Source organism: Urocampus carinirostris, chromosome 3, assembly GCF_059441175.1.
Source record: "Urocampus carinirostris isolate Australia breed hairy pipefish chromosome 3, RoL_Ucar_1.0, whole genome shotgun sequence".
Taxonomy (NCBI): Eukaryota; Metazoa; Chordata; class Actinopteri; order Syngnathiformes; family Syngnathidae; genus Urocampus; species Urocampus carinirostris.
The window spans coordinates 39191114-39216067 of record NC_142351.1 but is presented as its reverse complement, the minus strand read 5'-3'; the positions used below and the strand labels follow the sequence as shown (position 1 = coordinate 39216067).

General features: G+C 40.2%; 1 protein-coding gene across 1 annotated transcript; it reads left to right on the top strand.

The window, feature by feature from the left end:
- Positions 1 to 16191: 16191 nt before the first annotated feature.
- On the top strand, positions 16192 to 24344 carry LOC148369665 (uncharacterized). The gene is made up of 2 exons (XM_088331782.1): positions 16192 to 16666; positions 20332 to 24344. Exons 1-2 carry the CDS (start codon positions 16567 to 16569, stop codon positions 22044 to 22046), a joined length of 1815 nt encoding a protein of 604 aa, XP_088187908.1. The 5' UTR covers positions 16192 to 16566; the 3' UTR covers positions 22047 to 24344.
- The last annotated feature ends 610 nt before the right edge of the window (positions 24345 to 24954 follow it).

The following is a 24954-nucleotide window of genomic DNA, read 5'->3' as shown; positions in this document are numbered from 1 at the left end:
ATTCAGATCGGACACATGAAATTATATGTAAGAACCCAGACTGGGGAGATGTCTTTTGCCTGCTGAGGTTGCAGCAAAAAAAATTCCCTGCTAATGGAAGTTTAAAACGACACATAGGAACTCTCACTGGTGGTAATCCTTTTTCTTGTTCAGTCTGTGGTCAAAGATTCTCAAGTCAAGCTAAAGATCAGGGTCACAGGTGTGCTTGTAAAACTAGCAACAATCATTCTGCTTGATGTGATGCATTTTTTTTCATTTACATTTTTTCTTTAGGCTGATCTTTTCCAGGATGTATTTTGGATCTGATTGTAATTGAATGAACTTATATTGTATACGTGTTTTCTACCTGTAATTAAAGCATCAAGACTTTTTATGTGGATTTTATTTTTTTTTGCCTCACATATAAGTGCATTGCCATTGTGAGTTTGTGAATGGATCTTTTTAAAATAGTGTTCTGTTGACTGAATGATAATGATTTTGAAACGGGAATTATTTTCAACTGAATGTGTTCAAACAACTTCATGCAGTTTAATTGCATTCGTGAAAATGTCACAAGTTCATTTGTTGATGGGCGAGATTTTCTTTTTAAAAAAATGTATTAGCTATGTAAAATGTCCAAGCTTAAGCTTTCCCTCTGCAGCCTGCCTATCCTCTTTTTCTTTGGGTTCTTATTTAAATGATTTCTTCACCTCTTGATCTGACAGTTACTTTGTCCCTAAAATGAAAAGAGGAAAATACATTGCCAACATCATGTTAAAAAATGTCTTACGTGCTAAAATTGTTCATGTTATTTGTTTTTCATTCCTATTGAAAAAAAAAAATATTTATAAAAAGAACGTAAAGTGACGTTTTATTTCTACTGTTTATGGTGTTATTTGAAAATTGAATGTAATCTGATGTTTTTGTTTCCTTGCTCAACTATTCCTGGAAAATAAAATAAAGCCATTACCCATTTTCTTGTACTTGTTTTTCCATCAATCCTTTCGTTTTTTTTCTGCTGCTTAGCGCTCTTACTCTTGATATTGCGGTAAGACGTTTTACATTGTGTAACGTCACTACGCACGCACCATATTTCGTTTTGCTAATTGTAGATTGCCATGTTGTATTGAATGGAGCCGTGTTCTTGTTTGCTTGCTCTTGAGGAATAAAAATGCTTAAAGGCTGAACCACAATGTCCTGCGTATCTTCTCACGCATGAGGAAGCTGCACACTCTGACATATCCTTAACAGGTCATGGGCCCAGGCAGTTGAAGTTGCACTCACAACAACGTAAACGTGAAGTATTACACGGCGCTCCGACGTGAGTGAACCAGCTTGGAGTTAAGTGGACATTGTAAACTTGGCAAAAGTTTTACGCGACGTATTACCCGAAAATAAACGAAGTTAAAGCGGCAAGACAAAAGCCATTTTGAAATTTTGGCGCCACTGGGAAAATGGCGAACGGAGCAGCAGGAACAATGACAAGGCAACTTTTCTTCGACGGACCTGTGGGAGACCAGGCTCCTAGGTCACTTGCACATTCTGAAGTTAAAACTATCTTGAACGGGTCAAGTGGTGATAGTGAAGAAGAACAGAATAAAGTAAGAAGGAATAATGCTGACTGCTATGCTAAGCTAATAAGACTAATAGACGACAAAAGCCTGTCGCTCGTAAGGCATGAAGCACCTGATGATGGCAGAAAGGCCCTGAAAATTTTGAAAGAATATTACTCTGGAAAAAGTAAGTATAGAATTATACATTTGTATACATCACTGATTAATCTGCGGACAACGAAAGAAGAAAAAGTCATTGACTATTTCATAAGAGCAGAAAACAATTATGGCTCTTAGAGACGCAGGAGAAGTCATGAGTGATGGACTAACTGTTGCAATTATACTGGGTGGACTTCCAGAATCATTTAAGCCCCTAGCTGTCCATGTTACACAAAAGGAAGATAATGTCACGCTGGCAGATTTCAAAAGAAGACTGCAAGCCTTTGAGGAGGCAGAGAAAATGAATACGTCTTGAAGTTATATACTATTTTATTGGTGTTTTATTCCATTTATACTCAAAACTACTTGTCTTAAGTTTGACCTCAGCCTTGATTGTAACCACCTTTGCTTTGGAATGTTTTCTTTGGTTTCAGTCTGTGCAGAAAACAATGACTTATCACCTCGCCTGGGGGTTAGAATGTGGGTGTCGTGCCCCATTCTGTCCAGAAGGTGATGACCTATCACCCTTCTCCCAAGCTTCAAAGGAGTATTGGGAAATTTGCATCGACGACGGCGCGGACCAATCATCCAGAGGCTTGGTCATGGGGCGTGAACATTTTATCGCCATGTGTCACAAACATGGGGCACCCCGGGAGCCCCTGTCGCTCTCTTTCTCCACACGATTGTAATTGAAAAAGAAGAAAGATCCGATCTGTTCAACTCTTTGATTCGGCTAAATGAATTAATATGTGTACTATACTCGGCTCAATAATTTCTCCGGCTTCTGGACATGCTCAGACTCTAAGGGATTACACAAGACACAGGAAGTTTCTTCGGAGTCAGATTTCAGTATAATAAATATTATAACCTTACCGCCTGAATCTACAGATAATGTGATGAAAACGTATGTAAAACCAGGTCACATAAAAACACATGCTGAAGGCAGAAATGGTGAACAGATAAAATGCTACAGGTGTGGACTAAAAAGTCACATAACAAGGAAATGCTATATGAAGGTATGGTGTAATTACTGTAAAAATAATACACACCATAAATCCTTATGCAAGAAGAATAATGGACAAAATGGTGCCAGAAAGGTCTTGGAGGAAACGGATGATGACCAGGATAAATTATTCAAGGCCAAACGCACAAAGAAGGAGAAACCAACGGACAACGTTGAAATGAAAGGCATCATGGTGGATGAAGGAGCGACATCCCACATCGTCAGCGACATCCCACATCGTCAACGACATCGAAAAGTTTGTCAAGTTTGATGACAACTTCATGCCGGAGACCCATTCAGTTTAATTAGCTGACGGTACTAAGTGCACCGGGACAGCGCACTGAAGAGGGACGGCGATGATAAATCAACTAGACAACGCTGGACGAAAACACAGCAGAACTACGTGATGCACTCTACATGCCTTCATACCCACATGACATCTTCTCGGTGGCAAGAGCAACCAACCGGGGGAGCCACAATCATCTTCAAGCTAGGAGACAGCTGCATGGTCTCTAAAGACAGCAGTAGGTTTGATATTCATGAAAGTGGAAATTTGTTTTACTTGCCAACTGTTCCGTTGAATGCAGCTGATCAATGTAAACAATGTCAAGACATTCAAACCTGGCATGAAATATTGGGTCACTGTAATTATGAAGATGTGCAGAGATTACAAGGTGTAGTGAAATCATGGAAATTAAAAGATTTAAAGTCAAGCCAGATCAGTTTTGTGAAGTATGTACACAAGGAAAATTCGCCTTGACAAGAAATAGAGTAACCAGGCACAAAAGCTAAGAAACCCTTACATCTGGTTCATACTGATCTAGCTGGTCCAATGAAAACTATAAGCATAGAAGGTCACAAATATGCACAGTTGTTACAGACGATTACTCGGGTACTATGTTTGTGTATTTTCTCAAAACAAAAGGTGACGTTGTACAAGCTACCGAAAAATTATTTGCAGATGTTGCACCACATGGAGAAGCAAAGTGTATTCGCTCAGATAACGGCTATGAATTTACAAGCAGAGATTTCCAGGCTCTACTAAGCAAGAATAGGATTAGACATGAGACGTCTGCAACTTATTCACCCCATCAAAACAGGACAGCGGAGAGAGGTTGGCGAACTCTCTACAGCATGGGTAGATGTTTACTGTTAGACAGTAAATTACCAAATCAGCTATGGAGCTATGCTGTACAAACAGCAGCCTATGTGAGGAACAGGTGCTACAGGACACGCACAAAGAAAACATCATATGAGCTGTTTACAGGAAAAATGCCTAACATACAGTGCATCCGGAAAGTATTCACAGCGCTTCACTTTTTCCACATTTTGTTATGTTACAGCCTCATTCCAAATTGTATTAATTTAATCTCTTAACTCAAAGTTCTACACAAAATACTCCATTATGACAATGTGAAAAAGGTTTTTTTTTTTTACTTTTTTTGAATTGATCAAAAATAGAAAACTAAGAAATCACATGTACGTAAGTATTCACAGCCTTTGCCATGAAGCTCCAGATTGAGCTCAGGTGCATCTTTTTTCCACTGATCATCCTTGAGATCTTTCTACAGCTTAATTGGAGTCCACCTGCAGTAAATTCAGTTGATTGGACATGATTTGGAAAGGCACACACCTGTCTATATAAGGTCCCACAGTTGAGTGTGCATGTCAGAGCACAAACACCAAGCATGAAGTCAAAAGAACTGTCTGTGGACCCGCAAGACAGGATTGTCAAAATCTGGGGAAGGATACAGAAAAAATTCTGGTGCTTTGAAGGTCCCAATGAGCACAGTGGCCTCCATTATTCGTAAATGGAAGACATTTGGAACCACCAGGACTCTTCCTAGAGCTGGCCGGCCTTCTAAATTGAGCGATCGGGGAAGAAGGGCCTTAGTCAGGGAGGTGACCAAGAACCCGATGGTCACTCTGTCAGAGCTCCAGCGTTCCTCTGTGGAGAGAGGAGAGCCTTCCAGAAGGACAAACATCTCTGCAGCAATCCACCAATCAGGCCTGTATGGTAGAGTGGCCAGACGAAAGCCACTCCTAAGTAAAAGGAACATGGAAGCCCGTCTGGAATTTGCCAAAAGGCACCTGAATGACTGTCAGACCATGAGAAACAAAATTCTCTGGTCTGATGAGACAAAGATTAAACTCTTTGGTGTGAATACTAGGTGCCATGTTTGGAGGAAACTAGGCACCGCTCATCACCAGGCCAATACCATCCCTACAGTGAAGCATGGTGGTGGCAGCATCATGCTGTGAGGATGTTTTTCAGCAGCAGGAACTGGCAGACTAGTCAGGATAGAATGAAAATTGAATGCAGCAATATATAGAGATATCCTGTATGAAAACCTGCTCCAGAGCGCTCTTGACCTCAGGCTGGGGCGAAGGTTAATTTTTTAGCAGGACAACGACCCAAAGCACACAGCCAAGATCTCAAAAGATTGGCTTCAGAACCACTCCGTGAATGTCCTGGAGTGGCCCAGCCAGAGTCCAGACTTGAATCCGATCGAACATCTCTGGAGAGATCTGAAAATGGCTGTGCACAAACGTCTCCTATCCAACCTGATTGAGCTCGAGACTTATTGCAAAGAAGAATGGGCAAAACTGCCTAAAGATAGGTGTGCTAAACTTGTGGGATCATATTAAAAAAAACTTGAGGCTGTATTTGCTGCCAAAGGTGGATCAACAAAGTATTAAGCAAAGGCTGTGAACACTTATGTAAATGTGATTTCTTAGTTTTCTATTTTTAATAAATTCAAAAAAAGTAAAAAAAAAAACTTTTTCACATTGTCATAATGGAGTATTTTGTGTAAAATTTTGAGATAAGAGATTAAATTAATACAATTTGGAATGAGGCTAGGACATAACAAAATGTGGAAAAAGTGAAGCGCTGTGAATACTTTCCTGATGCACTGTATCCAAACTTCACAAATTTGGATCAATCTGTTTTGCCTATAAGTAAGAAAAAGGGATAGGGGGAGGGATTTTTTTAAGGGTTATTGTTCTATTTTCTTTATTAATTATCCATTATCAGTTATCGGTCAGTTCATAATACGCTACAAAGCCAAGGAGCCGGGACTCTTACTCTCAGCCAAAAGGCCAAGCTAAGGTCCTAGCCTTAAAGCCTTGCTGCGATCATTGCGAATGCACCGATCCCGGAGGTACTGCAATACTGGGCCGATGCGTGGAGTGGACAGAGCAAGCTCTTATTCCATCTCCGGTAGATTTTAGCTGTAATCTAGGTATTTTTGTGGGCTATGATAAAAACAGTCCATCTTATCTGGTGTACTACCCAGATACAGCAAGAGTACAAAAACAAAGAATAGTGAAATTTATGACCAAAACTGCCAATGAAACACACACAGACATCTGAAGTGTACATAGATTATAGCGAAAGAGATATACAAGAGATTTATGACGGTAAAATAAATGATACTGATGTCAAAATGCAAAATGTATTAGCTCAAGGAGTACAGAGTGTTACTTCAGGGTTTTCAACTGAAAAGAGAGAGAGTTCACAAGCACGTGTGGACACAGTGAGTGTGAAAAGAAATAACCCACTGACAGGGTTGGGTAGGGTTACTTTAACTGGATTACTTTCAATTACTTTTGGATTACTCCAATACCAAATATGCTAATAAAAGACAAAATAAACTAAATATGAATGAAATGACTAAATTTTGTGCAGGCTTGGGTAGTAACGGAATACATGGAACGGCAAAAATGATGTTGGCAAGCTGTTTAGATTTATTTTCATTTTGTTTCTGTCGCATTTTATGTTAGTTTTGCCGGAGATCAAAGAGATCAAAGCCAGGAGAGAAAGCTTACCACGTGTTGTGAGTCATAATTTTATTCTTCAGCCTCACCAAATTACCACCAGACAAACAGACAGCGGTGGGCAGATGGGTTTATGCACTAAAATGTGACACTGATGGATCAGAGAAATATAAAGCAAGATTTGTTGCTAAAGGTTACAGTCAAAAACTTGGAAGTGACACAGGGAAAAACCTTTTCACTCACAGCTGACATGACAAGTGTTAGGGTGATAATGCAAAAGGCGGCACAGGAAAACTTAATCCTGCACCAGATGGATGTGAAAACAGCATATTTACATGGACCAATTGACTGTGAACTGTATATAGAGCAACCACAAGGTTAAGAGCTAAGAGCGAGTGGGGTGTTAAGATTTATCAATTTAATAGCGCTCTTACTTGTGAAATTGCGGTAAGATGTTTTACATTGTGTGACGTCATTACGCACGCACCATATTTCGTTTTGCTAATTGTTGATTGCCATGTTGGATTGAATGGAGTTGTGTTCTTGTTTGCTTGCTGTTGAGGAATAAATATGCTTAAAGGCTGAACCACAATGTCCTGCTTATCTTCTCACGCATGAAGAAACTGAACACTCTGACATATCCTTAACACTTAGTTTCCCTAGGGACATGCACCTTCCCATATACAGTACTGTACTTGTTTTTCCATGTCTCAGAAAACGCGTATTCAATTTATCAACAAGTGCTACCATGACGTCATGCTGCTCTAGCGTCTAATTCTGAACATCTTTGTAATGTTTTTTTAACCTTTTAAAGGCCAATTGACTGATGGCTTAGCCCTGCCTCCTTTGCTCACTCGGACAAGCAATCAACACATATAATCTCAAAATGACCTAAACTATGCTTTAAAGGGTTATGTTAACGATTTCATTGTGAAGAAAGTCGACTAAAAGCTACAGCTTCAGGCAAACTTGTACAGGTCACAGTGTAGACTTGATACACCGCATCTTGTTGTCATCATCATCTTGAACAACATGATGGGGGATAAGCGTTGTTCATGCACTGCAGGATAAGTAGTATAATTTACCTTAAACTAATTAACCTAACTTGATGTGACGTTTAAATAGGCTTTGCACATGAACGCACCGTGAGTCCAGTGTGAAGCTAGCATAGGCGCTAGCTGCTAATGTGCGCCGCGATTTGGACGTCTATATGTTTCGAATGAGATTTTGGTTTTGGTGGGAGTTCAACTGTGGAAAACGAGATCTTCCTACTTTTTCAAGCCAAATCCACAACTGGAATCAGGTTCAACAGTTTCGTCCTCGAACTTGTCGGTTTAAAGTGGACCTACTAATACTTCACTTCGTAGGCAAGATGCCTTCCCTTTCAATGGAAAATTGCGACTCACTTCTCCAGAAGATTACTACGCTGGAAATGAAAATTCTCAAGCTAGAAGTGAACGTGGAGGTAAATGGACTATGTGGCAATGATAGCACACTATAATTTAATGGACATGAGCTAACCAACACCAAAGACTACTGAGCACCGGAGGGACTCTGTGACCAGTATCAGTCCTCCCTGGAACTCACTTGGAGCAAAGCCCAAGAACAGATCTCCTCCCTGTGACAACGAAAGACGTTTAACAGGTAGAATCCAGCGGCCAGACATCTGTGATGCGACGAGCTGGCCGGCATTATCCTCCTCCTCAACGCATTTGCAGAAAAAGGCATATGCGTGGATAACAGCGAGAGGGAAGACAAACAAAACAGCTTCCAAACCACCACCTTTTGCAGCTTCAGAACAGATTTGCTCGACTCCTACAGGACTCTGGATCCCCCTCCGATGGCCTGGATAACCTTTCAATCTCACAGAGAAGGGTAAGGTCTGAAAGTAACAGAAAGTCACAGGAGAAGCTAATGACTGGACCTCATACTCTGATTGTGGGTGACTGCCTTAAAAGATGTAAGAAAAATGTACAATAAAAACACCAAAGTGCGTTGTTTTCCCAAGGACATGGTTTGTGACATGATGGACAGAGTTCTGAGTATTGTGGCAGCAAATCCAACTGTGGAACGCATTGTACTGCACACCGGAGCAAATGACATTGTGAAGCGCTAATCAGAGACCCTCAAACAAGACTTCAATAATCTGCTAAACACAGTTAGCTCTGTGAAAGCAGAAGTGTTCATCAGCGGGCCTCTACCACCAGCCAGAAGAGGAGCTGAAAGATTTAGCATGTTGCTGGCACTGAGCTCATGGATGTCAAGTTAATTCATTTTATTGACAATTTTAGCTTTTTTGGGGACCGCATACATCTTTTTAAGGCAGATGGGCTTAATTTGAACAAAGCAGGAGTTAATCTTTTCTCTTCAAATCTACATTTCTCCCTGCGTCACACAACTCCCTCTGACAAGGACACAAGACAAGAGAAGCCAAAACAAAGGGAAGGAACTTCAAAGCATGAAGACCCAACACCTCCTGGAAGCAAAGCGCCACTCCCAACAGCTGCCATTGGTCATTTACAACAACAACTAGTCCCACTAAAAGTAATCTGAAGCTTGCTGTGCTCAATGTCAGATCTTTAACAAACAAATCATTTTTAATTAATAATCTTATTTCAGCTCATAATCTTGGTTTTGTGTTTTTAACTGAGACATGGCTAGATAGTGGGACGGGTGAAGCAGTTCTGATTGAATCCACCCCAGTTAACTTTATATTCATATCAGAAATACGGGAAGGCAAAAGAGGTGGAGGGGTCTGTGCATTATTTCGATATGATATAGTTACCTATAGGCTGCAGCTTGGGGTGTTTTCATCTTTTGAGTATGCATCTTTCAAAATGGAGCTAAATGGAGCTCCTTACATACTCTATGTGATCATATACAGCCCCCCCCCCCCCCCCCCCAACAGTGTCAAAGTTTTATTGATGATTTTACTGAGATGCTTTCAGTTGTGTGCACAGTTTGACTGTATAATCATAACAGGTGATCTGAATGTAAATGTGGACAATGTGTGTGACAGAAATGAAAAAGCACTCTGTGCTGTCCTTGAAACCTTTGGTTTGATCCAGCATGTGAATGAGCCCACACACAGCAGAGAGCACACTCTGGACCTGCTCATGACTAAGGAGGTACATATTTCTAGTGTCAATGTGGTTGATGTTGCCTTATCTGATCATTTCTGTGTCTTCTTTGAACTGTCAGTAACTCCCAAACCAACAGCTGGAGCTACAGCTGTTCGGAGCAGACACATTAATGACAGCACAGGTATGCTGTTTATGGAAATGATTAGGCTTGAAAACACCTCCTGTTCTAATGTTGATGATCTATTGAACTCATACTCTTCTAAATGTTCTGGACACCGTTGCTCCTGTTAAGGTCAAAATGGTTAAAAATAGGCAGAAGGCACCATGGAGAAATGATGACTCGGTCAGGGCACAGAAGATGGAGTGTCGGTGAGCCGAACGGAGATGACACAAGTCTAAACTTGAGATTAATTATGAGATTTACAAAGAACAGTTGTGTGTGTTCAACCAGATTTTACATAGAGCAAGAGAGAGGTATTTTTCAGAAATGATAGCAAAGTGCAGTCACAACTCTCGTCTCCTCTTTGCGACAGTTAACAGGTTAAGAAACCCTCTTGTTCCATTACCATCAGAACTAGTTTCCACATCTAAGTGCAATGAGTTTGCAATATTATTTAATGACAAGATTCAGGGCATTAAACATCCAATAAATCCCACAACGCAGTTACCACTGCAGCCCTCCACACACTCACAGCTGACACATTTCACACCTGTCACTGAAAAAACAGTCCAAGAGACTGTCTACAGTTTGAGTTCAGCCACATGTTGCCTCGATGAGTTGCCCACTAAATTTCTAAAATCTGTGCTGAACAGTTTGTTACCATAACTCACTCATTTAGTGAACATTTCACTCCGGTCTGGAACATTTCCAAGGGCCTTGAAAACTGCTGTCATTGGGCCTCTCCTAAAAAAAGAGTAGTCTGGATGCCACAGTACTGAATAACTATCGGCCCATATCAAACCTGCCGTTTTTAGGGAAAGTCTTTGAGAGAGTTGTTTACCAACAGCTCAGCGATTTTCTTCGAATAAGCAACTGCTTTGATGATTTCCAGTCAGACTTCAGGCCCCATTACAGCACTGAGACCGCTCTGATCAAGGTGACAAACGACATCCGTCTGAACACTGATGCAGGTAAAGTCTCAGTCTTAGTCCTGCTGGATCTGAGTGCTGCATTTGACACAGTCGATCATGTGATCTTGTTGCAGAGGTTAGAGGACTGGGTAGGCATCTCTGGTCCTGCCCTAAAATGGTTCCAGTCTTACCTCGGACACAGGAAGTATTTTGTTCAGATGGAAGACTATGTGTCATACCAATTGGCAGTGACCTGTGGGGTCCCCCAGGGGTCCATCCTGGGACCCCTCTTGTTCAATTTTTACATGCTGCCCCTGGGCCAGTTAATACGCAGTAATAACGTGTCCTCCCATACCTATGCAGATGACACTCAGATTTACATCTCGCTGACAGCAGGTTAACATGGGCCCGTGAACTCACTCTGTCACTGCCTCCAACAGATCACTGTGTGGATGCAAAACAACTCTCTCCAACTAAACTCAGACAAGACTGAAGTCATTGTCTTTGGCTCACAAAAACCCAGAGAAAGTGTCATCAGTCATCTGGAATCAGTTAGCTTAAAAGCTAAAAACCAGGTTAGAAATCTCGGGGTAGTAATGGACTCAGACCTAAACTTCAACAGCCACATTAAATCCATAACATCATCCGCCTTTTACCATCTCAAATACATTGCCAGAATCAAAGGTTTACTGTCTAAACCAGACTTAGAGAAACTTATCTATGCATGCATGTTAGACTACTGTAACGGCCTTCTGACTGGACTTTCTAGACGAGCTGTAAGACAGCTGCAGAACATCCAGAACGCTACTGCTCGGGTCCTGACTAGAACCAGGAAGTACGACCATATTAGTCCTGTGCTCAAGTCTCTGCACTGGCTTCCTGTCGCTCAGAGAATAGACATTAAAACAGCTCTGCTGGTGTATAAGTCTCTTCATGGTCTAGCACCAAAGTACATCTGTGACATGTTGGTCCCATATGAACCATCTCGGACCCTGAGAACCTCAGGGACAGGCCTTCTGCAGGTGCTCAGAGCCAGGACTAAACAGGGTGAAGCTGCGTTTCAGTTCCATGCAGCTAAACTCTCGAATAATAGTCTTCCTGATGACGTCAGACAGGTGTCTACTCTGACAATGTTTGAGTCCAGGCTGAAAACAGCTCTTCAACTGTGCATACAACTGAAAGGGTTCTATCTGCACTCTTCACTTTTACCTTATTTTAATTCATTGATTTTATTATGTTTTATCTGTGGTTTTAATGCATTTTAAAAAACACATTTTAAATTTTCAATGTCTTTTATTGTGTGTTTTTAACCTGTCTCCCATTTCTGTAAAGCACTTCGTTATTTCGCGCTTCGGCTATTGCTGGTTCACTTATTCGTATTTTTAAATTAAATGACTTTGTCTTAGTTGTCATTAATATCATTGTATTGTACATTGTGTTCAGCGAGAACAGATTAGGGAGGGCGCTTAGTGTTGAGTGGGTGTGAGTGTGTGCGCTGGTGTATGTTTTCAGTCAGAATGCAGGCGGTCGCTGCCTGCGTAAACAAACTGGGAAGCATAGCGACCGCTAGCTTTTAGCAGCTTGTTACATTGAAAAAAATCATTAATAAAATTAGACTCTGACGACAGTCCGAGCACAAAGAAATAGTGATCACCAGCGGGTGCTGCGTGGATTATCATCGGGTTCCAAAAGTGACTACATCTAATGGCTCATCTAACTCCTCTCCAAAGCCACAGATGCAGACCCTGTATTCTGCCAACCCCAGTTCCATTTGCCATGAAATGAATGATATGGAGCCACAGCTCGTGGGAACCCGCTATATTTGGGAAGGTCTTAGTTTAATCATTTCGGAAATCTGTCTCAATTGGAGGACACCCAATGCTCGCGTGAAGCTAGCTGGCCGCTCTCTAAATTGCACATCAAAACAAATGAAAAAACATTTTTTTTCTTCTACAAGTCATAATAAGTCTCTTGTGTGGATAAACATGACTCTTGGGTCTCGACATATTTTCAACATGTGGTGACGATAGCAGGGCCACTTTTACCTGTGTCAACAAACTTCTTAGACACTGTGGAATCCTGCTGGATCAAGTGTTTTACTTCAGTATAAACTCCTGTTGACTGTAATTGAAGATATGCACTGTTCCCTCTAAAAGACAGTCTTCAACCTTGTAGGAATGTGGGACAACTTCTACTACTTCTTGTCTCTTTTGCTTCCATGTCCTAGTTGGAGTATCCCTGAGGTGCACAACATCTCCAGGTTCAAGCAAAGGAAGTGGTTTTGAAGTTCGAACATGCAGCTGCTTTTGTTTCGCTCTTTTGTCCTTATTTGCCTTGTGCACTCTTTGGTGTCAGTAGGTCCTCAGATACTGGAAGATTGGGTGGAATGTGTTTCCTTATCAGCATTTGGGCTGGTGAAAGTCCATTCTGTAGTGGAGAACTCCACTAAGTTTTCTTTGAAAATCTTCCCTACCTTGTGATTTCTTTACCAAAGTTTTCTCTTTTTAAACATAAAAATACAGTCATCAATAGTTAAACCCCTTGAAAATTTAGTGAGAACACCCGCAAAGCCATTACACCCCTAAATGTCCGACGCAGTGGTTGGCATTTCCCCCCAAAACTGATGTGTCCAATTTATAGTACAGACTGTGCAAGTCTGTCATAAAAAACTCTGAATAACACTCAAAAATAAATCATAAAAAAGTATATATCATGAGTCTCTACTCAATCTTGGCATTTTTAACACAAAGTGCTCAGCTTTAAGGGACTGAAGTGTTAGACAATGCACAATGTTTTGGTGCCATTAATTCAATTAAAATGAGCCCCCAAAAGGATTATTTTAGTGGTTTAGCTCATTGTTTACAAGTTTGATACCCTGGCTGCCTACCAAAATTTTTATGTTTCTTATTTTTTCTTTGTTGCTATTGTTTCCCTTTTTATCTTTGTATTTTTTTAGTTCTTCGTATTTACTTATTTTCTCCCTTTTCATTTTTCTTAATTTTTGTTTTTTCTAAATAGCTGAGTAAATGTACTGGACTGTCTCAGAAAATTAGAATATTGTGATAAAGTTCTTTATTTTCTGTAATGCAATTAAAAAAACAAAAATGTCATACATTCTGGATTCATTACACATCAACTGAACTATTTCAAGCCTTTTATTATTTGAATATTGCTGATTTTGGCTTACAGCTGAAAAAAATTCAAAAATCCTATCTCAAAATATTAGAATACTTCCTCAGACCGAGTAAAAAAATTATTTTATAACAGCAAAACTAAATCAAACATTTGAAAATGTCCATTGATGCACTCAGTACTTGGTTGGGAATCCTTTTGCACGGATTACTGCATCAATCCGGCGTGGCATGGAGGCAATCAGCCTGTGGCATTGCTGAGGTGTTATTGATGCTTCGATAGCGGCCTTCAGCTCATTTGCATTTGTAGGTCTGGTGTCTTTCATCTTCTTCTTAACTATACCCCACAAATTCTCGATGGGGTTCAGGTCAGGGGAATTAGCAGTCCTTGATTGGACAGTGATGCCATGGTCAGTGCACCAGTTACTGGTGGTTTTGGCACTGTGGGCAGGTGCCAGATCATGCTGGAAAATGAAATCCTCATCTCCATAGAGCTTTTCAGCAGATGGAAGCATGTAGTGCTCTAAAATCTCTTGGTACACAGTTGCATTTACTGGACTTGATGGAACACAGTGGACCAACACCAGCAGCTGACATGGCTCCCCAAACCATTGCTGACTGTGGGAACTTCACACTGGATTTCAAGCAACTTGGATTTTGCTCCTCTCCAGCCTTTCTCCAGACTCTGGCGCCTTGACTCCCAAATTAAATTCAAAACTTGCTTTCGTCTGAAAAGAGGACTTTGGACCACTCTGCAACTGTCCAGTGCTTCTTCTCCATAGCCCAAGTCAGACGCTTCTTCCGTTGTCTTGAGTTCAGAAGTGGCTTGACCACGGGAATACGGCTATTGTAGCCCATTTCCCGGACACGTCTGTGAACTGTGGCTTTTGATACCTGGACTCCAGCTTCAGCCCACTGTCTTTGAAGCTCCCCCAAGTTCTGGAAGCGGCGCTTCGTCACAATTTTGTTAAGGCTGCGGTCATCTCTCTTGGTTGTGCAGCGTTTCCGGCCACATTTTTCCCTTCCAACAGACTTTTTGTGGATATGCTTTGAAACTGCACTCTGTGAACAGCCTGCTCTTTGAGAATTTTCCTCTTGTGTCTTACCCTCCTGATGGAGGGTATCAATGATGGTCCTCTGGACAGCAGTCTTCCCCATACTTGTGATTTAGTTTACGGAACCAAGCTGAGTGTTTTTAAGGCTCAGGAAACCCTCGCAAGGTGTTTCGAGTTAATTAGATGATTCAGGTGATTAGTTGAATAGCCTACTTGTATACTTTTTCATGATATTCTAATATTTTGAGATAGGATTTTTGAGTTTTCTTAAGCTGTAAGCCAAATTCAGCAATATTAAAATAATAAAAGGCTTGAAATAGTTCAGTTGATGTGTAATTAATCCAGAATGTATGACATTTTTGTTTTTTTAATTGCATTACAGAAAATAAAGAACTTTATCACAATATTCTAATTTTCTGAGACAGTCCAGAAAATGTTGCTTATGAGTCACATTTTGATTGCACCACACAATACAGTGGGATATATCGGTCAAATATTACACAGCGTACCTTTTAAATCAAATTGGCTCCTCTTTAAAATTTAACAACTTCCTACATTTCAGATAGGACTCATATAATATCTTAAGTTCATTTGCTGATCAGAGTGATTTTTATTGTGTGTGTTTAAAATGTCCAAGTTGTTCAGGGGACACAAGTAATTATAATTTCAATTATCCCATCACCTTGCTGCCCCTTCATTTTATTGTTACTCTGTCTGAAATAAAAGGAGGAAAAAAATGTCAACATCATATTATGAAAATACCACATAGTCTGTAATGTTCTGTGTTGGCCATTTGTTTTTACCTGTTAAGAAAACTGAAGTTCTGAACGGTCTGTGTTATTTTCGTTTAATGGATATAAAAACAAACGAGTGACAACGTTTCAATCTTTGTAATTTGCGTAAGGTGATACGGAACAATTGAATGTAATCTTATATTTTTAGCATGTTTACTTCTCTAACACTATAAAATACAACCATAAACCGTTTCTCCGTACTTCTTTCCCTCTTATGACCCAGAAAAAAAACATTTTACGAATTACCCTGACGTTGTGCTGCTTCCTGGCGTCCATTTTACAGAACTTTGTAATACCATTGAATATCGGCAAACATAACGTAATACAAATACATTTCCACTTTTGGATACAAGATTGAATTTTATTAAGAAACGCTTACTTTTGTGATTTATTTCAATTGGTGATTTTGTTGTATTAATTTATTGAGCGAAAATCAATTCGTGTCTTCCTGTTCAATAAAGTTTTGTAGGTAAAAACACCCTCCCCTGCGAGCGGAAACGATCGAGAGAACCTGTTTGTATTAACATAGATACTGTAGTACCGTTTGCTCAACATTGCTTGGAAAATCAAATGTTTCTTTTTAAAACAGCATTGTGTGTTATTTAACTTCTACTCGTTAAAAACCCTTAGATCAAACATCACAAAACCAATAAGAGGCGGTAATGCACCAAAGTGACGGATGCACGCCGCTGTTAAACTCGGAAGAATAAGAGTACAGGACATGAGTTTCATATCCCACAATGCATTGCGGTCTTATTTTGAAAGAATACGTACTGGTAGCCACCACAACAACCACTGAATAATTTAATGTAAACAAATCTGATTTCACCCCCCAAAAATCGGAATTGAGGATTACGCTCTGTAGCGTGAACATAGCATTTTATTGCCCAATCCAGCTGTTTGGAAATCTTATTCAAGTTGGTAAAGAAATCAATTCTGAGCTTCAAACGCAGAGAAAATGTGCTCAAGTGAAAAAAGACGTTTCATAGAGGAAGTGCAAGAGGAGACTGAGCGAGAACATCGACGAACGGACTCTTCTGTGAAGCATCTCAGAGAAGGTTAGTCATTTTAGTTAGAACTGCATCATCCTTGACATCTAATTTTTATCTCTCGACGTCCACCGTAAGATTGTATTTCAGTCCGGATAGGACTCAAGGCTTCTCTTTTACAGATTATTTTTGAATAAGTGTGAGGTATGTTTTATACATGATAAATTCCGAAAGTTATTGTAGTGATGCTTTTACATACCTGTCAACCTGTACGGTTTTGCCGTACAAAGTACGTTTATTATGCATTTTAAGATGTGTTCGCCGTACAAGAATATCTGTACGGAAAAACACAAATTTGTCAATGATGGGTACCATCCGGTATACACCGACTATCACGAAACGGGAAATCAATCTAGTCAAACGAGTTCGCCGCGGAAGCCTCTATCTCTATCGTTTTTTTTCGTTGCAAACGAAGCGAGCGGTTTGATGTAGTGAAAGGAAGTCCGTCTCTTTTTAGAGAACCGGCTTTTTTGACTCAAGTCATTAAAGAGAGCCGACTCTCAAACTGCTCACTTGCTTTGATGCATTATGTTACGAATTATTATTATTGTATAAAGAAGAAAAAAGGAAGTATAAAATGAAAAAGTGAAAAAAGACAGGTTTGTGGTTATCCCTTTAATCAGTATATTACCTACAATAATTTAATGCAGAAAACGAATTCATAATTTGAATAAGACAATTTATTATTCTACTTTATTATATTTGCATGTATTTTTTTCCTTCTACAGTGAACGTCCAAGCTACTTCATTTTTGAACTTCTTTATAATCCACTTATTGAAACATGAATATTTTGTTTGTTTGTTTGTTTGTACATGATTCAATTGTTTGTTTGTTTGTACATGATTCAAATTGAATCTTTTCTTCCGGCGCCGTCACGAATGGCAGCCACTCCAGCAGCTCGCGTGTTATTTTCGATTGTTCTCGATTGTTCTCAGCTCAGGGATGCTGCTGGAAATGTGAATTTCCCTTCGGGAATGAACAAAGTATCTATCTATCTATCTACATAAATAAACACGTTTGAAAAAATATATATAGTGTAATATTATTTTGTATTTTGTAAGGGAAAATACGACAGTTTGTAAGGGCATGGAGCCGTGGAGGTTGACAGGTTGGCTGGCAACCATTTCAGGGTGTCCCCTGCCCACTGCCCGGAGATGGCTGGGATGGGCTCCACTCATGACCCTTTTTTTAACAGATGATGTATTCGACCAGTCACTGTAACTTTCTGTACTCAGCTTTGGCGGACGGATCAGGTTAGCACTGCTCGTTCTCTGCGTTTATACCCTCATTTGCGCCGGATTTGAGTGTGTTGTTAACTATTAATTTTATAATTCAGACCATTTTGACAGAGCTAGAAGTAAAGCAGCCGAGTCCTGCCATGGCCGGGCATTATACCGGCGGGCGGAGACATAACTGCGTACGGTTCTTGCTCAAAGATGTTGTGGCAATTTCGGAGGCAATGTCAAGGCTAGATTTTATTAACAAGTTTATTGAAAAGCTTTTGAAGTTCAAAAAGGAGGAGATACATGCTATCATTAAAATGCCTACTGGCAAGGGCTTTGATGTAAGTTTTGTAACGGCGGCTCTTTATCAAGAGTTTTGGAATCGCTTTGAGGGGGTGAGGCTCCAGTTTTCTGGATTTACAGTGGAGAAGCTGACTGATAATGCTAACAAGATAGTCATTGTCAGAATGTTTAATGAGGTGGTGAGTGCTGATGACGTCTATTATTGGTTGAGTAGATACTGCTCGGTAAAAGGCCAGGCTATGAAGGTGAGGGATGAGAAAGGCTATTGGACTGGTGCCTGGAGGATACCCATCCAACAATGGCAAGATCCTCAGGGCTTTCAGGGACTGAAACACCTCCCGTCGACTATAGTCCTGGGGGAAAACGGTGGCTTTATCCCCTATTTAGGACAACCGAAACTCTGTCGCAAATGTGGTGAGCATGCTGGTATGGAGGTGCAGGCAGATCCCCCCGGTGGCTGTGCTCCAAATGGCTGCAGATACCATACAATCTGCGAGCGGCGGGCCTAGGACGCAGCCATAAAGAAGAATCGTCTGCACCCACCCGGAGGGGGGAACCGGAGCTACACTGTGGGGGTCCCGGCAGCAACGGCCTGGTTGTGGAAAGTAGAAGTAAGAAAGGAGAGGACCCACACAGAGGACTGGAGGATGCTGCTTGGGAGGGTGGGATGGCAGAGCTATGCCCTTGCACAATAGTATTGCCCTTTACACGTTGGTTAACTACTGTTAAAAGATAATAACTCTGAAATTGTTTAATTGATGTTGAAAATGTCAGAAAAAATGTTAAAACGTCATATTGTCACGTCATATTGTCAGATATAACAAAATTGTGAATATGCTTATTTGCTGTTGAGATTGTCGTGTTTGTTTTGCTGCTGTTGGTGTCGGTGGATTTGTTCGGACCAAAAAACAATCGACTTTGGCTTGGACGGATCTATTGACACTAACAAAGATGTTATATAACGAAATTGTGAATATGCTTGATTGCTATTAAGATTTTCGAGAAGGGTTGTTCAAACCTCACATTGTGTTTGCTGTTAAACGTCATATTGAAATATAATATTGTGAATGTGCTTGATTGCTGTTGAGATTGTCAAGAGGGGTTGTTCAAACCTTACACTGTTTGTTTTCTGTTATTAGTGTCAATAAATTTGTTCAAACCCAACTCAGCTTTATATTCTTTACGCTTAAAAGGTGACATGGAAAACAGAAAATGGCTTTGTTCTGCAGTGAGTACACTAACCAGCTTCGGAAGACCTTATCTCCATTGAGAAAAAATTTGAATTCAAGGCAAGGGTGGAATGCTCTTCTGTCAGGCCCTTTTGGAAAATTACAATCAGAGCTGATATTAAAATGACCCCTCCACACCATTTTGACACGATCAGCATCTAAAATGTGAGCTGGCCAAGGAGGAGGAGCAGTTGAATGGGGCACCCATGCCTCCACAGTGTCACTTGCTAACCGTCTATAAAGGGCATGACTCAGGCTTTCACTTGCTGATGGTCTTTCAGTTGTAGTTGTGTGTGGAGGAACTGTGCCAGCACCTGTACTGGGGGTTGATGGTTGTTGTTGGTCTGGGCTGGGTACTGTTGCAGGGTCTACAATGACTGGTGGTTGATGATTGATACATATTTTATAATTTATTTGTATAGGTCTATAAATATCTTCTATGTTTTCAGGGATACTGTGTCACACAATTACTTTTTTTTCACGAAAATGTTTTTATTGTATTTTATAGTTTATTTGATGTAGGACTGAAAAGTCAATGTTTCTCATTTACATTTTGTTGTGTTGTAATTTCAGGGATGCCGTCTTGCTTAAATATAAAGTAGCTTGGTATACAACGGTATAGAATGTTGCGTCTGGGAGCATGCCATCCAAAAAACATTTTAAATTCAAATGCATCGATCATTTTGAGAGCAAAGTCAACAAGCTATGTATAGGATGGATGTTTGCCCTTGTTAACTCTTGAATATTAAATACGCTATTTGTGTAAGGCATGTATGTAATTGACACAGCAAAGACACCCACAAAGCATGGTAAACGAGGCAGAAGTTTGATGCAAAAAATGGTGGTCTGTGCAGCCATTTTTGACCAGTGTGAAATAAGGGCCATACAAATAAATATTCCTTGAAATGTGTGTTGCAGACATCAGAGAAAAATCTCTTCCTCTTGCGCAGCAGGAACCAGATTTGCCTGGCGTTAAAATTGAAGAAGAAGAAGGTTTTAAGACTTATGTCAAAAAGCAGGAAGAGGATGATATTAAACATTATCTCGATATAAAGCAGGAGGAGGAGGATGTGAAGCCGGTTCCTGTTAAAGAAGAGGAAGATTTGACTGTGCTGCCAGTGGCTGGGGTCCATTCAACCATAGAAGATCAAGGTCAACTAGAAGAGAACAGTTGGCAGGAGCCTCTAAACTTCAGTCCCTGTCAACCTGTGCAAACCGATGATGATGACACGTCTAACTCTGCAAACCGTGAAAGTGATGAACAGTCAGAAGGCGATAACACTTGTTCTCAGTGTGGGAAAACCTTTAAAAAAAAGGCTTTTCTGAAGATGCATATGGTAGTTCACACTGGCAAAAAGGCTTTTGCCTGCGCAGTTTGCGGTAAAGATTTCAGCCATAAGCACAACTTAGAAAGACACACAAGAACGCACACTGGCGAAAAACCTTTTAACTGTTTGGTTTGTGGTAAAACATTTACCCAAAAAGGACACTTGAAACTACACACGCAAACTCACACAGGTGATGAGCCATTTGCGTGCTCAGTTTGCGGCAGAAGATTCACCCAGAGTGGGAACTTAGCAAAACACATTAGAACCCACACTGGTGAGAAGCCTTTTGTCTGCTCTGTTTGTGGCAAAAAATTCCCTGTAAGCGGGAGCTTAAAAAGACACTCAAGAACCCACACGGGTGAGAAACCTTTTTCCTGCTCAGTTTGTGGTCAAAGATTTAGCTGGAAGAATGACTTAAAATTGCACACTAGAATTCATACTGGCGAGAAGCCTTTTACCTGCTCAATTTGTTTTAAAAAATTTACCCACAAGGGAAACTTGAAATTACACACAAGAAACCACACTGGCGAGAAACCTTTTGACTGCTCAGTTTGTGGTAAAAAATTCACTTCGAATGGGAGCTTAAAATCACACAAAATAATCCACACTGGTGAGAAGCCTTTTTCGTGCTCGGTTTGTGGTCAGAGATTTGCCGAGAGTGGGAGCTTAAAAAAACACACAAAAACCCATACTGGCGAGAAGCCTTATGTCTGCTTAGTTTGTGATAAAAGATTCACCCAGAGAGGGGACTTAAAAAAACACTCTAGAAAACACACTGGGGAGAAGCCTTTTCATTGCACAGTTTGCGATCAAAGATTCAGCTGGAAGCATGCCCTAAATTTACACACAAGAATCCACACTGGCGAAAAACTTTTTAATTGTTTAGTTTGTGGTAAAAAATTTACCCACAAAGAAAACTTGAAATTACACACAAGAACCCACACTGGTGAGAAACCTTTTTCCTGCTCAATTTGTGGTAAAACATTCACTCGGAATGGGAGCTTAAAATCACACCAAATAACTCACACAGGCGAGAAGCCCTTTTCCTGCTCAATTTGCGGTAAAAGCTTCCCCGAGAGTAGGAGATTAAAAAAACACACAAAAACACACACTGACGAGAAGCCGTTTCCCTGTTCAGTTTGTGGTAAAAGATTTACAGAGAGTGGGAACTTGAAAAAACACATTAGAGTCCACACTGGTGAGAAACCTTTTCCCTGCACGGTTTGCGGTCAAAGATTCACAGAGAGTCGAAGTTTAAAAAGCCACACAAAAATCCACACTGGTGAGAAACCTTTTAGCTGTTGAGTTTGTGGTGAAATATTCATTCAGATCGGACACATGAAATTATACGTAAGAACCCAGACTGGCGAGATGTCTTTTGCCTAATAAGTTGGCAGCAAAAATGTTCGTCCTAGTGGAAGCTTAAAAGGACCCATACAAACTCTCACTGGTGGGAATCCTCTTTCTTGTTCAGTTTGTGGTCAAAGATTCTCGATTCAAGCTAAAGATCAGGGTCACAGGTGTGCTTGTAAAACTAGCAACAATCATTCTGCTTGATGTGATGCAATTTCTTTCATTTACATTTTTTCTTTAGGCTGATCTTTTCCAGGATGTATTTTGGATCTGATTGTGATTTAATGAACTTATATTGTATACGTGTTTTCTACCTGTAATTAAAGCATCAAGACTTTTTATGTGGATTTTATTTTTTTGCCTCACATATAAGTGCATTGTCATTGTGAGTTTGTGAATTGATCTTTTTAAAATAGTGTTCTGTTGACTGAATGATAATGATTTTGAAACGAGAATAATTTTCAACTGAATGTGTTCAAACTACTTTATACAGTTTAATTGCATTCGTGAAAATGTCACAAGTTCATTTGTTGGATCGGCAAGATTTTTTTTTTTTAAATGTATCATCTGTGTAAAATGTCCAAGCTTAAGCTTTCCCCCTGCAGCCTATCCCTTCTCTTTTTCTGGCAGTTATTCATTTAAATTATTTCTTCACCCCTTGATTTGACTGTTACCTTGTCCCTAAAATGAAAAGAGGAAAATACATTGCCAACATCATGTTAAAAAATGTCTTGCGTGCTAAAGTTGGTTGTGTTTTTTGTTTTTCCTTCCTATTGAAAAAAAAAATTGAAAATGAGAAATGATCTGTTTTTGATGTTTATAAAAAGAACGTAAAGTGACGTTTTATTTCTACTGTTTATGGTGTTATTTGAAAATTGAATGTAATGTGATGTTTTTGTTTGCTTGCTCAACTATTTCTGGAAAATAAAATAAAGCCATTATCCGTTTGTCATGTCCTGCACGGTCGTCATGGCACCCAGCTGGTCCCGCCCCTCAACACCGGCTGAGACACATTGACTTGATTGCGTGTGGGATACTTAAGCGCTCCTTTTGGGACTGCCCGTTGCGAGACCATTCCTTCACTATGAGGAAAACCTGTTCATGCCTGTTTTTTCTGAGTAAATGCCTTGTTTGTAATTTTGATTGCCTTTAAGCCTGTTTTGTTTTGTCTTTGGTCCCTGTTTGTTGGACAACTTTTATTTTCCAATTAAATTGACAGATCGTCTATGCATTTGAGTTCACACTTCCTGCTTCCTGGCCCGTTTCATGACACCTTTTTTTTTGTACTTGTTTTTCCATCAATCTGTTCGTGTTTTCTGCGGCTTAGTTTCCCTAGGGTCGTGCACCTTCCCCTATTGTATAAGGGTGGCGAACAAGAGCCAAAATTTTTAACTGTGAGACTCAAAAGAGCTACCCCACGCACTGACCGGCATTAGACGTGACCTACGCAGATGATTGGCAGTCAGTTCTTGTGTCCGGAGCACCATAAGTACAACAAATCATGTTCATGCACTGCGGGATAAGTAGTATAATTTACCTTAAACTAATTGACCTAACTTGATGTGACGTTTAAATAGGCTTTGTTTTATCAAGCTAAACCTAGCATAAAGCTCGTGTCAGCCTCGCTACATTTTTCTGCTCAAGCAGACTTTAATGGTATACAAAGACCTTCGTTACTTTGCGCTTCGGTTATTGCTGGTTCACTCATTCGTAGTTTTAGATTAAATGACTTTGTCTTAGTTGTCATTAATATCATTGTATCGTACATTGTGCTCAGCGAGAACAAATTAGGGAGGGTGCTTAGTGTTGAGTGGGTGTGAGTGTGTGCGCTACTGTGATAGGCTGGTGTATGGTTTCAGTCAAAATGTAGGCGGTCGCTGCCTCCGTAAACAAACTGGGAAGCATAGCGACCGCTAGCTTTTAGGAGCTTGTTACATTAAAAAAAATAATAATAATAAAATTAGACTCTGACCACAGTCTGAAGAGCACAAATAAATAGTGATCGCCAGCGGGTGCTGCGTGGATTATCATTAGGTTCCAGAAGCGACTACATCTAATGGCTCATCTAACTCCTCTCCAAAGCCACAGATGCAGACCCTGTATTCTGCCAACATTATTTCCATTTGCCATGAAATGGATGACATGGAGCAATAACTCTGAAACTGGTAACTCTCTACATTTGGGATGTCTTAGTTCAATCATTGCGGAAATCTTTCTCAATTTGAGGACACCTAATGCTCGCGTGAAGCTAGCTGGCCGCTCTCTAAATTGCTTTCTTACACCGAAAGGAGAAGCCCTGCAATTTTGTTTTACCTTTGTACAATGACAATAAAGACCATTTATTCAACTACTATTATGTGCTGCGTGTTATTATTTGTAGATCTGTCATTGTTTTTGTTACAGTTGTAATTTAGTAGGTAATGACATAATATTGAGGTAAGATTAACTTTTTGGGGCCTTTTATGAAGGTGTGACGTTACTTCACAGATTTTCTACTTTTCACAGGTGGTTGTGGTCCTTATAAACTGTGAAAATTGAGGGATCACAGTACTTGGGTTTTGTAAATATCTATTCATATACACTACCATGTTCCATTTCATTAATCTGACACATCATTGTGATGTAAATCCATAGCGACCGGGTTACTGCTCCATTCCATTATGTAGACCAATCACGGGGAAGCGAATCTAGGCTCTAAAAGTTAACGTTACTATGACTAGAGCCCTTTGGACAACAGCTAAAAATCAAGAAATATTACCTAACTACAAAAACTACGACATAACAGGCCAATGAACTCCCAGTAAACAAAGTGAAAGTGACGTGATGTTCAACCTGGCCAAGGGCTAACATTAGCTTAATG